Genomic DNA, 15,135 nt, shown 5'->3' on the forward strand with positions numbered 1-15,135 from the left:
TTTAAACTTTGGATCATGTTTCTACGTTAATGTACGGCTCGTCAATATGGGCCCAAAGTTAAGTGTTTTTTTTTAGCTCTCTTCACGCCGCAACCCCATTCAAGTCAATGGAGAAACTTTGCTCAGTTTTTGGGGATTTTCGGGAATTTTCGGGAAAACCGCTAGGCGAATGTCTCCGGAAAATAGATAGCACACTATTCCCGATCAGGCCGCACGTTTTGATGTATTTTTCACGCCGCTGTTGGCAACGCTGTGTGAGGAGAAGCGCGCCAAACATTTGGATAAACCTGATTATTATTATTATTATTAGTAGTAGTAGTAGTAGTATGATTAAGCCCGATGGATAATATACAGTGTGCTTTGGCACAGGCAGTTTTACTGCCTTGTGCCACAAAGCCACACTGAATGATTGTTATCCAAAATGATTTTGTTCATTTGAGTGGCTTTACTAAAAGGGTTTTACACATTGTTTGCACAAAGTAGACTTATGCACATGTCTCACAAACAGCCACAGGAGTAACTGCTAACACTGTTGGGCATACTGTTGTATGCCAGAGCCCTGGCAGAAACACCGACATTTGATGCCATGTCATTATTTAATGTGGCCTAATTACCTAGGCTAAATTAAATTTTCTGTCAAACCTGTGAGAAAGCTTTAGGAAAAGTTGCATCATGCTCACCTGTGTGACATATGTACCTGAGCAGAGTTGGCCCTCCCACTTTACAAACTTGTCACCTGTTTGTGCTTTAAATATGATGGCACCATCTTGTGATTGAAATAACAAATACAACAAGTTGTATCCAAACTAAATAGTAAAAGTTGAACTTAACATATGAGGATTCATCTCAAGTCTCAAATCTTTGTGGACTCACACATGAAGAAACTTCAATGAAACCAGCCAGAAACAAAAGGTGACAAGTTAATGCAGGTGATACATGTGATGCCTTGATTACCAGTGATGAGATTATCCTACAGTACGCTTTGTTATAAGGCTTTATGTTACGATTCTACGATTGTCTGGACAAATAGAACAGCATTTGGTAAGTTAAACTGCTTTTGTTTTCTTTACATCTGCAGTGTGTTAATTTTGCCTATCGTGTCGTTTATGGATAGTGTTCCCTGATGTAAATACTATTTGAATGGCCCTTGCTCTTTAGTGTGAGTGTTGCTGGATTGTTTTGTCATGCTTTGTTGTAAATATGTGACTGGTTCTTGTGAGTTCGCTCTTGTCATTGTGTTAATTACATCGATTTTGACCATATGCATTGTCCGTTAATTACGAAGCATACATCCTGCGTGGGTTTAGGGTCTGGATAATTGAATCATTTTGGGCTGTTTTCTTTTACAAACAATAATTATGGTCTGGAGAAATGGGGATTGTGTGGCGATTGCTTAGCCCTGTTTGAATCAGTAGGGAACAGCTAAACGCTGCGGGGAGAATGTGGCGTGAGTTTGTGCGTGTTGTTTTCCTTACTAAGCTAGTTTAGCATAGCCTCGCAGAACATACGTGCCTCAGCTGTGTTTTGTTTTGCTTCCGGGGTCAGACGCTGACCCGGAAACTAAACAGACAGACAGACCGGTGTCTCCACCGAAAACATTATATTTACCATAATTTAAGCTTCTGCATTTTCCAAATGCACTAGTATTATTGTTCGGTTTATAAGTCTCGTATCGATCGGTTTAATACGAATACGTGATGTTGCACACCTAGAAACAAATAACCGTAGCTGTGGCGCCATTATGAGGCTATTAGGTGGTAAGACAGCAGTGAAGGCCCAGGTATAAAATGCACGGCCCGCCAGATACATTATAATGTCTTATGATTGTGCTTATAAAGCATTAAAGACATGAATTTCATATATGAAAGACATGGTGATGATGAAAGAGATGATGATTTATTATTTTACAGTGATAAACCTACGTAAGCATTTTTAACCAATAAATAATTTGTACCAACTCATTTATCAGAAAGTAAAAAGTAAATAAAAATGTCTGCTGGTAAACTGAAGTAAAAAACATAAAAAAACTGACTATGATCTCTAATATGAACGTGTCTGTTTTATGTTAACTCTTGTGGACACAAACGACTGATCTGATGACTGCAGAGAATGATGGATATTTATTGAGCAACAGTGAAAAGGTTTGCACGTGCACAGTAACAGAGTGAGCTAACTGGCCGTCTCTGCATCCTTCAGACGGTGGTGGAACTGAGACAGGGAGGGGCGCTCTCAGTTTGGGAGAGGAGCAGCAGGAGTCGGTGGCGAATGTGGAGGAGGACGGAGCATCTCTGGTACACAGCTCTGGAAGAAGGGATCGTCCTCATCGGCTCTCTATCAGCTCCTGGTGGATCTGGATGTGAAGTCCAACAGGGTCTGGAGGAAACCACAAAGAACATGTGTTGTATTGAAATAACACGCATCACCAACCCTCCATTAAAAAAATCTGATGAGCTGAAGAAGCGCAGCTACACACTGAGACACATATCTCACACTGCTGAACATCCGGCTGATCTACTCTACCTTGAGTTGAGTGGGAGGAAGAAGAGCTCTCTCTGTTCCATGAAGTTCAGCATCACAGTCAGTCAATGTGTGGAAATAGCTGTGAGGAGAAGAAGGATGTAAACAGAAAGGCAGCTTTACTTCATCAGCCCAGACATGTTATTATGACACAGCTATGTTTCTGTTTGTTATCTGAGAGGTGATATTTACGAGTGTGTCTCTGGTCCTTGCTGTTCCGCTATGGTCTTCACATGGCGATAGGAGAGGAGGCAGCAGTGCAGGTTGATGGAGGCTTCAGGTGGAGCTAGAGTCATCTGGCAGCGTCTTCAGGTGGATCTTCAGGTTAGGACCTCCCACCTCAATAGCATACAGACACAAACATATTTATTTATTTCAGTATTTATTTCAGCATTTAATTATTCTTTTATTTCTGTATTCAAACATTTATTAATGCATTTATTTATTTATACTTAAGTCATTTCTGTCCTCCATACTCGGAATGCATGGAAAAAGATCTAGACCTGGAAAAATCCATTAACATGGCAAGGCAATCAGAAGATTGCAGCAAAACACACTGAGGAGTGATGCCAGTGGTATAAAACAGATTTATTCATTTTTTTGATTAATTTGACTCTTTCTGTTGGACAAGTAATAATTTGGGCACTCTGGTTTCTACCTACTGCCAATCCTATTGTCATTTGATTTTTGAGCATATTGTGCTTGTATGATGTGATGATTATGTAGTTACTTTGTAGAGTGATGCAGGCGTGTCTACAGATTTACCATGTATGTGTGTGTTTATGTAGATATATATATATATATAATGACGTCTAGCACGGCAAAATGAGGTGACCTTTTTATTTATTTACTTTTCTGTTCTTCGAGATGGGTGTACCATTGGGTGGGACAGGTTTGTTGTTTGTTTGTATATGTTAACAAAAAGCTGAAAAACAATGGAAATATTTGTCGAAGTACATGCTTACTGTACTGTGTCTGCCAATATTTCCAAATTAAAAAACACACTGAGGAGTGATGCCAGTGGTGTAAAACAGATGGATATTCAATTCAATTTATTTTTGTATAGCCCAAAATCCATCCATCCATCCATTTTCCTCCGCTTATCCGGGGTCGGGTCGCGGTGGCAACAGGCCAAGCAGGCTGACCCAGACTTCCCTCTCACCGGCAACATGTTCCAGCTCATTCTGGGGGATCCCGAGGCGTTCCCAGGCCAGCTGGGAAATGTAATCCCTCCAGCGTGTTCTGGGTCTTCCCCGGGGTCTTTTCCCAGTTGGACGTGCCTGGAAAACCTCCAATGGGAGGCATCCTAATTAGATGCCCGAACCACCTCAGCTGACTCCTTTCGACGCGAAGGAGTAGCGGCTCGACTCCAAGCTCCCTCCTGATGACCGAGCTCCTTACCCTATCTCTAAGGCTGAGCCCGGCCACCCTACGGAGGAAGCTCATTTCGGCCGCTTGTAGCCGCGACCTTGTCCTTTCGGTCACGACCCAGAGTTCGTGACCATAGGTGAGGGTAGGAACGTAGACCTAGTGGTAAATTGAGAGCTTTGCCTTCCGGCTCAGCTCCCTCTTCACCAAGACGGTCCGGTGCAGCGCCTGCTTTACTGCTGCAGCCGCACCGATCCGTCTGTCGATCTCCCGCTCCATCTTACCCTCACTCGTGAACAAGACCCCGAGATACTTGAACTCCTTCGCTTGAGGTAGGCACTCCGTCCCCACCTGGAGGGAGCAATCCGGCAGAGCACCATGGCCTCAGATTTGGACCCTCAACTGCAGGGACAAGCATCGGGGTCAGGTGCAATGCAGACCGGGCGGCGGATCAGGCGGTAGGCCTGGGCGAGCCGATCGCCGGCAGCATAGACTAGCTCTAGGGACGTGGAACGTCACCTCGCTAGCGGGGAAAGAGCCGGAGCTGGTGCAGGAGGTGGAGCGATACCAGCTAGATATAGTTGGACTCACCTCCACACACAGCGCTGGCTCTGGAACCAAGCTTCTGGAGAGGGGTTGGACTTTGTCCTTTTCCGGAGTTGCCCAGGGTGAGAGGCGCCGGGCGGGAGTGGGGATATTCACGAGCCCCCGGCTGAGCGCCGCTGTGTTGGAGTTCTCCCCGGAGAACGAGAGGGTCGCCTCCATGCGCCTACGGGTTGCGGGGAGCAAGGCTCTGACTGTGGTTTGTGCTTATGCACCAAACAGCAGTTCAGAGTATCCGGCCTTCTTGGAGTCGGTGGGAGGGGTTCTGGAAAGGGCGCCGCCTACCGACTCCATAGTTCTCCTGGGGGACTTCAACGCCCACGTGGGCAATGACGGAGAAACCTGGCGGGGGGTGATTGGGAGGAACGGCTTGCCCGATCTGAACCCGAATGGCGTCTCGTTATCGGACTTCTGTGCTTGCCACGGTTTGGCCATAACGAACACCATGTTCGAACATAAGGTGGCTCATAAGTGTACCTGGTACCAGAACACCTTAGGCCGGAGATCATTTGATTTGCGGCCGTATGTCTTGGACACTCTGGTGAAGAGAGGAGCAGAGCTGTCAACTGATCACCACCTGGTGGTGAGTTGGATCAGATGGCAGGGGAACCGGTTGGAAAGACCTGGCAAGCCCAAACGTGTGGTGAGGGTGAACTGGGAACGTCTGGCGGAGGACCCTGTCCGGGAGGTCTTTAACTCCCACCTCTGGAAGAACTTCTCACACATCCCGAGGGAGGTTGGGGACATGGAATCCAAATGGACCATGTTCAAAGCCTCTATTGTGGACGCGGCCGCTAGGAGCTGTGGCCGGAAGGTCATCGGTGCCTGTCGTGGCGGCAACCCTAGAACCCGGTGGTGGACACCAGAGGTGAGGGAAGCCGTCAAGCTGAAGAAGGAGACCTTCAAGGCCTGGTTGGCCCAGGGGTCTCCCGAAGCAGCTGACAGGTACCGGCAGGCCAGAAGGGCTGCAGCTGCGGTGGTCGCGAATGCTAAAACTCGGGCATGGGAGGAGTTCGGGGAGGCCATGGAGAAGGACTTTTGGTTGGCCTCAAGGAGGTTCTGGCAAACCATCCGATGGCTCAGGAAGGGAAAGCAGGGCTTACCCCAGGCTGTTCTCAGCAGGGGGGGGGGACTGCTGACCCGGACAGGGGACATCGTCGGGCGGTGGAAAGAGCACTTTGAGGAACTCCTAAACCCGACCAACATGTCCTCTGCAGAGGAGGCAGCGCCTGAAGATCTAGGCTCACCCATATCCCTGGCAGAGGCCGCTGAGGTCGTCAAAAAGCTCCTTGGTGGCAAGGCGCCGGGGGTGGATGAGATCCGCCCTGAGATGCTGAAAGCGCTGGACATAGTTGGGCTGTCCTGGCTGACACGCCTCTTCAATGTCGCATGGGGGTCGGGATCAGTGCCCATGGACTGGCAGACCAGGGTGGTGGTTCCCATTTTCAAAAAGGGGGACCGGAGAGTGTGCTCGAATTACCGGGGTATCACACTACTCAACCTCCCGGGGAAGGCTTATGCCAGGGTGCTGGAAAGGAGGCTCCGACCGTTTGTCGAACCTCCGATTCAAGAGGAGCAATGCGGATTCCGTCCCGGCCGTGGAACAGTGGACCAGCTCTTTACCCTCGCAAGACTACTGGAGGGGTTCTGGGAGTTTGCCCAACCAGTCTACATGTGCTTTCTGGACTTGGAGAAGGCTTTCGACCGGGTCCCTCGGGGGTTCTTGTGGGGGGTGCTGCGGGAGTATGGGGTGCCGGACCCATTACAACAGGCGATCCGGTCTCTGTACGACTGCAGTAGGAGCTGTGTCCGCATTCTCGGCAATAAGTCAGACACGTTCCCGGTGGGTGTTGGCCTCCACCAGGGCTGCCCTTTGTCTCCGGTCCTGTTCGTGACTTTCACGGACAGGATATCTAGGCGCAGCCTGGGGGTGGAGAACGTCAGGTTCGGGGGTCTTGGGATCGCCTCTCTGCTGTTTGCAGATGATGTGGTCCTGTTAGCCTAACTGTAGGATTGTCTTAAAATGCTAAACATTATTAGCCTTGCAGTTCTCTCCTGAACGCTTAGTCACTCGAAAAGAAGGATTTCACATCCTGCTTCGCTCTTCACGTCCCGCTAGCTTTGTCTGGAGTACAGTGCCTTCTAGTGGCAACATCATTGTTCCCACTAGGTCAGTCACTTATAAAACTATTGCTGGAATAAACAAGTGTGCTCACTTTAAAACATATTGGCTGTGCATGAAAACAAAATACATAACACACATGTGACAACACATTGGTGGGCATCACACTCACAACATGTTATCTTTGTGCGAGTTCAAATGCACATGTAGCGCAGACGGACACCAATTCCATACAGCACTAAACAACGAAAATAAACATTATTTTCGGTACAGTACACGCACATTAAATGTTCTCGAACATGAAGGATAACAGAATCTATAACTGTAGGATTGTCTTAAAATGCTAAACATTATTAGCCTTGCAGTTCTCTCCTGAACGCTTAGTCACTCGAAAAGAAGGATTTCACATCCTGCTTCGCTCTTCACATCCCACTAGCTTTGTCTGGAGTACAGTGCCTTCTAGTGGCAACATCATTGTTCCCACTAGGTCAGTCACTTATAAAACTATTGCTGGAATAAACAAGTGTGCTCACTTTAAAACATATTGGCTGTGCATGAAAACAAAATACATAACACACATGTGACAACACATTGGTGGGCATCACACTCACAACATGTTATCTTTGTGCTAATCACCATGGGCGGTTGTGCGAGTAGCATATGTCAGTCTCAAACATTAAATTTCTCGCTATTCCCAGTCCAGCGACAGCGGCGAGGCCAAGAAACGCTCCTGCTTTCAGTAGAAACCGCCAACCTCTGGTCTGAGTCTCAGCAGCTGGAGCCTCATCAAGCTGCCCAACGTCATTCATTTGGGCCAACTTGATATCAATCACCTTTAGCTGCTGTTCAAGGTCATTCATTCGGGCCAACATGACATCTTTGTCATGCTCAGCCACCTTTAGCTGCTGTTCAAGGTCATTCATTCGGGCCAACATGACATCTTTGTCATGCTCAGCCACCTTTAGCTGCTGTTCAAGGTCATTAATTCGGACCAACATGACATCTTTGTCATGCTCAGCCACCTTTAGCTGCTGTTCAAGGTCATTCATTAGGGCCAGCTTGACATCTTTGTCATGCTCAGCCACCTTTAGCTGCTGTTCAAGGTCATTAATTCGGGCCAATATGACATCTTTGGCATGCTCAGCCACCTTTGGCTGGCGTTTAAGGTCATTAATTTCGGCCAACATGACATCTTTGTCATACTCAGCCACCTTTAGATGCTGTCCAAGGGCATACGTTCGAACCAACATGACATATTTGTCATGCTCAGCCACCTTTGGCTGCTGTTCAAGGTCATTAATTCGGGCCAATATGACATCTTTGGCATGCTCAGCCACCTTTGGCTGGCGTTTAAGGTCATTAATTTCGGCCAACATGACATCTTTGTCATACTCAGCCACCTTTAGATGCTGTCCAAGGGCATACGTTCGAACCAACATGACATATTTGTCATGCTCAGCCACCTTTAGCTGCTGTTCAAGGTCATTAATTCGGGCCAACATGACATCTTTGTCATGCTCAGCCACCTTTGGCTGCTGTTCAAGGTAATTAAGTCGGTCCAACTTGACATCATTGCAATGCTTTGACTTCCTTAGACCCTTCCAAAAGTTGTTCATGTTTAGGTTATACATATTTATCTTTCTTCCTTCCACTGGTGTCTCTTGAAAGTCCTCAATAACTAGTTTGGATAATTAAAGTCTGGGGTATAGAGTTTCTTTCTTCGTCCAACTGTAGGCTAGTACTGGTGTCTCTTGAATGTCCTCAATAACTGGTTTGGAGAAGTAGTCTGGGGTAGGTAGGCTATATAGTTTCTTTGCCTTTGATCTCTCATCTCTTTGTGACGTCATGCCGTTCTATAGATGTCATTCTATGCGCCAGCTGTGGCCGTTTGGAGACCGAATGCGTCACCGCGCATGCGCGGCTGCGACGAGGCTGTCCCATGAATACAGACATATTTAAATGCTGAAATAAATAAATATAATAGTAAATAAATGCTGAGATGAATAAATGAAAGTTGATACTGTAACAGACTGTCTCATGTTTGTCGTTCTGGTGTTGACGATGATATGTCCCTTGAGGTTTGCCGTAGCGAAGGCGCAACTCCCGCCTCTGGCCAAAGGAGAAAACAATAATAAAGAGAGTAGCCGTGGGCTGACACAAGATATCTGGTCTCCCGACTCCAGTTATTACTGTATGATAAGTGCCCTTGTACACGAACCCAAGACGCTCGGTTACAATACCTAAACGGAACGTAAATAAATAAATACATTTCTACATTGCTGTATTCCTTCATTTATTTATTTCTGTGTCCGTATGTTAGTGAGGTAGGCGGTCCGAACCTCATTCTTAAGCAGGATTGGTCGAGTAGGGGAGCAAGACAGAAGCAACCGATTCCTAGCAAATCATCCCTGTGGACGACGTCAAAAAACTAGCTAGCAGCACTCGTGGCTTCGACCGGGCGGCCGCTGGCAGACCTGCGGGATGTGGCTGACCAGCTTGAGAACTGTGAGTTTCTTCTGTTTAAACGTATAAGCAGCATAACAACAGCAGTTGTTTAGCTAAATACTGTTGGTCAAAGTGCCAATATACTCTATTAAACTGAACTAGGCAGCCATGTGGCGTTCACTGCTTTGTTATTTTTTTGTGCAGCACCGAGGACCGCAAACGAGCTAAGTTCACCTCCGCGGCCGCCACATAACGTAACACCCAGGCACCCAGTGGACGGTAGGTTTCTGCAGGGAACACTTTTCCATGCTAAATCCCTTGTGTAGACTAAATCACTGTCGCCGGTGATGAGTGATTTATTTATTCATGATGTGCGTCAGATCACATTCCTGTAAAGTGTGCGATGATATCGTTAGCCAACATGTTTCGTCTGCAACGTTCTTATGTTCTTGTACTGATTATAGCTTATCCTCTTCACTTGATTCTAGCCGAGGTTTCAAGACTGTTTGGTCCATACTTTGGAGGGAGAAGGACTACAAGGAGGCGAACTGTTGCTGCGCCCGCACAACTTCATTCGTACACTCACTCTTTCTGTTGTATTGAGGATAAAAATGCGGCCTTAGTCCCCAATCGATACGCCAAAGATAGACTTGCTGCTGCAGGACTAGGGGAAAACGTCTTACATTCCAAGGTAAGTCAGGCATCGTGATGGACAGACGTATCTTTCTTGAATTAAGTTACCTTTCAAAAACATCAAACGTTATTATATTTCAAGTTAGATCGGTTGTTTGGATTATTATCTTCTATTTTCAGGTAGTCATACAGATCCAGATGACTTTAGAGAATTTATTTTAGAGGCATATCCAAAACTCAGACAAGGGGGAGGATTTGAGTTGCTCAAAATCTCTGGAACAACATGGTCGCCAACTGATCATCACACCATGTCCCAATGAGGGTTACCACGTGAGACATGTAAAAGATCCACAAACACAGATTGGTCACGCTACAATTTTCATCCGACCACTCCAAAGAAAGCTGAATCTGGAACCCTGTAAGATCCTCATATCCTCATATGAAAATGGCAAGAGTATGAACATTTACATAAGTATAGCTTGTGTTACATTTTAAAATGATCTTGTTTACAGGCATGTCAACCAGAATGCAGTAATGAGCTAGTTGGACCACCTCAGAAATGTGTGACGTGTGGAGAGGAGTTCCCTTTTACAAGAATCAAGGCTCCCAGTGATGAATGCGTGAGGTATCGCTCTACAGAACTAAAACGTCACATTTGTCAAGCACTCAAGTAGTCGTACATCAGACATTAAGCATTAGGCTCTGGAGTCTGCCAAAAGATGTAAAGCATTTTGAATGTGGATGATCCTGAATATTGGTCTTGAGGGAAAGTTTAATTTGAATGGATTTATTCTATTCTATTTATATGACCATTCTTTTCTAGTTGCAGTGTTTTTGTGAATGTGTAATGTACTATAAAATATACTGGCCCCAATAACAAAACGTGCTTCTCTTTACCCAAGACCATCACAGAACAGTGGTGAGGTAGAAATTGTGGTGACAACAGACAAGTGCCTACCGAAGTGAAGGTAGATTTGTGAGCATGTTGACAAGGCTACAAGTGAGACAACAAGGGCCAGCAACACAAACTACTGCGTGCCACCTCTCAGGGACATGTATGCTGCTCCTGAGATAGTGGACCTAGATCCCACTGAGGAGAGAGGCTTCCCAGGTGCGTTACATCATTTAAACATTACATCATTTATTGCAATAAATTGTTGCTCTCTACATATCAATTCATCCAGTATTAGTTGGAATCATTTAAAAACTCTTTTTAGATTGGAAAATTCTTTCAAATCCCAGTGAGGCAGCAAAGAGATTCAAAGAAGACATTTTAAGCCGGCATGCAACTGGAAAATCATTATATCTTACCATGGATCTTGGAGACAGTGCCGAGGACAGTCCTTTCTTTTCATAAGAGGGCTAATGTTGAGTGGGCTTGCCCCTTGACATGCACACTCGAGGGTAAATTGGTTACACACGCAAAACTAAAGATAAAAAACGATCATATATTCATTTAACTGATGTCTGTACTGTGTATTTTGCTTTTTCAGGAGATCCAGCAATTGGTGATGGCGTGACTCGCTGTTTCTTTGCAAGCATCATGTCCAAACTTCAGTATGGTTTTGAGATGAATTTTGGTAAGTGAATATTCACTTTGGCTGATGGCTGGTTGTAACCCATGGAGATGCTCAAGATCCAGTTGCAGGATGCTGGCAGGCTAGGTAATTACAAGGAAGTCAGCAGCAGCAGCAAATAATGCTTTGATGTGCTCTTTACATCCTCAACAGTTAACCTAAAACAGTTACAATATGTTTCCTCTCTCTGCCAGCGGCCCAGCAGAGGGTGGTGCCTAGTGTAGCGACGACTCTAAAGATGGGGGGGACCAGGGCTGTTCTTAGCCGTTCCTACAACACCAGCCCTGCGCCTCAAGTCACGCGAGTGTCCGCCACACAGATCACCAGAGAGCTGCTGAGGACCAAAGGAGTGTCAGGACTGTACAGGGGACTCGGAGCCACGTTGATGAGGTGAGATGGGATTTCATGCTTGCTCTTGCTTAAAGCCACAGTTGATAACTGTAATAAAAATAACGTTTTGTCATATTTGCTCAAACTGTCAGTATATCCTGACGGTAGTACATGAGACGGATAATCTGTGAAAAAATATCAGGTTCCTCTGCCTGAAGGAGCGGCCATTCACTGCTCATGAACTCCAATCAAACTGTCAAACGAGGCAGTGCAGATCAAATATGAATCAAGATTCTGTTGTTGTATTGCGTGTTTCTTACCTGAAATGTTTTCAGAAACATGTTAACTTGTATTGTTGAGCTGTAAAATGAGTTTGCGACCCGGCCGCCATGTTTAAAAACAGTCGAGCCAAAACCAAGCACCGCCCACAGAGCGCTTCTACTTTTGCAGCTAAACCGTAGACTAAAATATGTTCCTGAAAACATTTGAGAAGAGAAATAGGCAATGCAGTAACAGAATCTTGATTCTTCTTGATCAGCGCTGGCTAGTTTGACAGTTTGATTGGTTCATGAGCAATGAATGACAGTTGCGTTAGAGACTCCTCAGGTCTGATTGGTTGTTTTTCTTCGGGCGCTTGATTCTTGCAAATGCCATTGGGAGCACTAAATGGTGGCAAAGGAACAGGTTTTCTCTTTCATGGACTACTGTCAGGATATAGTGACAGTTTGAGTAAATGTGACAAATTTATTTTTATTACGTTAAGTTACCAACCAAAGCTTCAACTGCTTTTCCAGTTATTGTGGCTAACATGCAATTTTTTTGTTGCCTTTTTAGGGACATCCCGTTCTCCGTTGTGTATTTCCCTCTTTTCGCACATCTGCACCAGCTCGGCCAGCGCTCATCTGAAGACCCATCCGTGCCCTTTTATTGGTCCTTCATGTCTGGCTGCCTGGCTGGATCCATCGCTGCTGTGACTGTCAGCCCTTGTGACGGTCAGTGACTCAATCTATGAAGATATCAACCAACATAAGCATTATTAACTGAAAGTTTAAAGTTGTTTCAAATATTTTTATAAATTCTCAACTAATATGCTTGGTATGTCTGGTGCAGTGGTCAAGACAAGGCTACAATCACTCAAAAAAGGAGCTAACGAGGAAACCTACAATGGAGTGGTGGACTGCATCAGGTAAATAAGTCATACAGTCGTCAAACAGAATGCCTTTCCTTCCACAGGGTTTGCATGAATGGCACAGGTTACATGCTAACCCTGTACACTCTCCTCAATTGCAGAAAGATCCTGAGAAAGGAGGGCCCTGGAGCGATCCTCAAGGGGGCCAGTTGCCGGGCCCTAGTTATTGCACCACTCTTTGGCATTGTACAGGTTGTGTACTTTGTAGGAGTTGGAGAGTTCCTGCTTGGGTACACGCCCTCCAACATCTACTCTACATAAACAAGCTGTTTCCTAGTCTGCCTACCGCTTTATTAAATTACAGGCAGCTATGCACTGGGCATAGCCATGGACCTAGTTCTCTACCACTGTGTACCTTCTTTATTTTTGGAGGCTTTCAGATAAAAACGCTAAAGGGACCAGAGAGATGCCATTTTAATAAAAAATGGTTCAAATGATGCCTTTAGCATGACTTGGCCTTTAGCATTCAAGAGATTGAAAGTTGTATTTCTATCTGGGCCTCAGTGGAGCATATTGTGAGAGCAGAATTGCTTTCCTCACTAAGGGACTAGATAGACCTACATCGATCACCACTGCACTCAGATCAGACTCAAGACCTGTCACACCAAACCCTTCCCATGTTTTCCTAGATTCAGCCCCCATCCCTCATTATGCCCCATATCAATTGCCCTTCACTGTAACCCTAACCTGTACATCCCCTCCAACTGCCCCATGTTGGAGACCACAAGGTCTAACGACGGTTACATGATGTTGCAAAAGAGACCTTACAGTGCAAGGGAGCGTCTACTGTGTAATAACAAAGGCTGAATGTTTAAACATTACTTGAATAGCTTCAATCCTGTTTTAAAGGGTTACATGTGAAACAACATGGATGTTGACCCCTGTCTATGTATGTAGTGTAAAGCAGATATCATTTGATAAATAACTTTTCTGACAAAATAATTGTCAGGTGTTTTCCTCCGAACAACCTGGTCTGGAAAACTGATTATTTAAAAGGTCATAGCTTTAGACTGAATGAACATTTGGACTTCCTGTTCACCTGTATGATACAGGAATCCTGTGTTGAATTACTTTCTGTTGCAAGGAGTAAATTCCCTGTGTTATTGAACTGTTTGCCCATTCTCTTCATCTACACTGCTTTACAGTTGGTCACTAAACTGAAACTGTTCGTAGGTGCTTTCTGGTGTTTATTTCTCAGGACAATGTTGTGGAGGTGTTTGGGTTTTTTAATGGACACTGTGGGCAGTCTCTCTGTGGCAGCCATCACACTCTTTATGTAACACGCAGGCTTGAAGTCCGCAACTCAATAAGACCTTCTGCAGTTGACTTTGGAGACCTGCTTTTTGCAGAGAAAGAAATGGCGTTTGATGGTTAGTCTCGCCAGACCTTTCGCTGTGGTCTGGCTCCACACATTAATATTCTGCTATAGGGGAAAATGCACCTCCCAATTGTCTTGGGCAGCACGAAGCACAGGATGCAGCGATGGATGGATAGATAGATGGAGAAGAGAATGCTGGCTGAAATAGGCGGCCAATGGTTGGCTTATACCCACAATCTACATCTGAGGCAGACTAGATGGTGGTAAAGTGGTCTAATGATGGACATGTCTTTATTTATGTGACTTGATATGCTTTTGGGACCAAATCTTCTGGAAAAGGTGCATCGTGACCTATAAACAGCCACTTTCTCTTAGTTGACGGTGGTTGTTCGTGACTGGTCAGGTGTTCTTGTCTGTTAGAGATACAGGAGCCCACACAAGTGTATCGTGTATTAAGAAGCAGAACGGAGTGCAATTTTGGGCTGCACTCACCCCCTTATGGAGAATTTCATTGGTCAAACCGTTTTATGTAAATATGTATCTTGTATTTTTCGTTTGTCTCAAACGTTGCCAAGTTAAACTCAAACTGAGAGCAGTTTTTAACATTTCAATATGTTCAAAAGTGTTTTAACCAGTTTAAGAGGACAATTCATTATTTTTAACTTTATTGTAATGAACTTAATTGAATTACACATGTAAATAGATTTCTAAATGCTGAATAAATACGTATGAATGCAGTGTTTACTTGTGGTATTTATGGAGTGTGTGCAGCCTGAAGAGTTGCATATCCAGTCATGTATTCTCAGGTAGGGCTGTAGGGAATAGTGGCAGGTTGACTGTAGACGGTGTCGTACTTTTTCTGATGCAATCTTAAGGGGTGTTACCCTGCTTATTTACACATGCATCACTGGCATGGATACGTCTGAGTATAATAATAACTAGAAAATTCCTAAAGAAATTTTGACAGTGTGGCTTCTACTGCCCAAAGAAATCGCAATATATACACACGCCAATGTTACCGGTAGTGTCATTC

General features: G+C 45.2%; 2 protein-coding genes across 4 annotated transcripts; one reads left to right on the top strand and one right to left on the bottom strand.

Moving 5' to 3' along the window:
- Positions 1-2,101: 2,101 nt before the first annotated feature.
- Positions 2,102-9,383, bottom strand: LOC142935217 (uncharacterized). Of its 2 annotated transcripts, none has more exons than XR_012947800.1 (4): positions 8,642-8,921; positions 2,710-2,856; positions 2,521-2,599; positions 2,102-2,373 (listed from the first exon to the last, which is right to left on the bottom strand). XR_012947800.1 is itself a non-coding variant. In XM_076079423.1 (4 exons), the coding sequence occupies exon 1, from the start codon at positions 8,239-8,241 to the stop codon at positions 7,243-7,245; it is 999 nt and encodes a 332-aa protein (XP_075935538.1). In that variant the 5' UTR covers positions 8,242-9,383; the 3' UTR covers positions 2,102-2,373; positions 2,521-2,599; positions 2,710-2,856; positions 3,369-7,242. The 2 variants fall into 2 exon arrangements, 1 of the variants encoding a protein (XP_075935538.1); XM_076079423.1 differs by having other exon boundaries at positions 3,369-9,383.
- On the top strand, positions 8,925-14,839 carry LOC142935218 (mitochondrial glutamate carrier 1-like). 2 transcript variants are annotated; one of them, XM_076079424.1, is made up of 11 exons: positions 8,925-9,115; positions 9,260-9,334; positions 9,544-9,746; positions 9,869-10,106; positions 10,201-10,799; positions 10,906-11,092; positions 11,182-11,352; positions 11,460-11,655; positions 12,430-12,587; positions 12,706-12,781; positions 12,886-14,839. In XM_076079424.1, exons 7-11 carry the CDS (start codon positions 11,310-11,312, stop codon positions 13,043-13,045), a joined length of 633 nt encoding a protein of 210 aa, XP_075935539.1. In that variant the 5' UTR covers positions 8,925-9,115; positions 9,260-9,334; positions 9,544-9,746; positions 9,869-10,106; positions 10,201-10,799; positions 10,906-11,092; positions 11,182-11,309; the 3' UTR covers positions 13,046-14,839. The 2 variants fall into 2 exon arrangements, with proteins under 2 accessions (XP_075935539.1, XP_075935540.1); XM_076079425.1 differs by lacking the exons at positions 8,925-9,115; positions 9,260-9,334; positions 9,544-9,746; positions 9,869-10,106; positions 10,201-10,799 and having other exon boundaries at positions 10,808-11,092.
- Positions 14,840-15,135: the final 296 nt, after the last annotated feature.

This window comes from Anarhichas minor, unplaced genomic scaffold (assembly GCF_050575085.1).
Source record: "Anarhichas minor isolate MPS153535 unplaced genomic scaffold, ASM5057508v1 ptg000073l, whole genome shotgun sequence".
Classification (NCBI taxonomy): domain Eukaryota; kingdom Metazoa; phylum Chordata; class Actinopteri; order Perciformes; family Anarhichadidae; genus Anarhichas; species Anarhichas minor.

Excerpts from the sequence above, each read along its gene's own strand:
- LOC142935218 (XM_076079424.1), top strand. The coding sequence starts at position 11,310 with ATGGAGATGCTCAAGATCCAGTTGCAGGATGCTGGCAGGCTAG. Across the intron at positions 11,656-12,429 it reads CTCGGAGCCACGTTGATGAG|GGACATCCCGTTCTCCGTTG; the intron begins GTGAGATGGGAT and ends TTGCCTTTTTAG. Across the intron at positions 12,782-12,885 it reads GGAGTGGTGGACTGCATCAG|AAAGATCCTGAGAAAGGAGG; the intron begins GTAAATAAGTCA and ends CCTCAATTGCAG.
- LOC142935217 (XM_076079423.1), bottom strand. The coding sequence starts at position 8,241 with ATGTATAACCTAAACATGAACAACTTTTGGAAGGGTCTAAGGAAGTCA.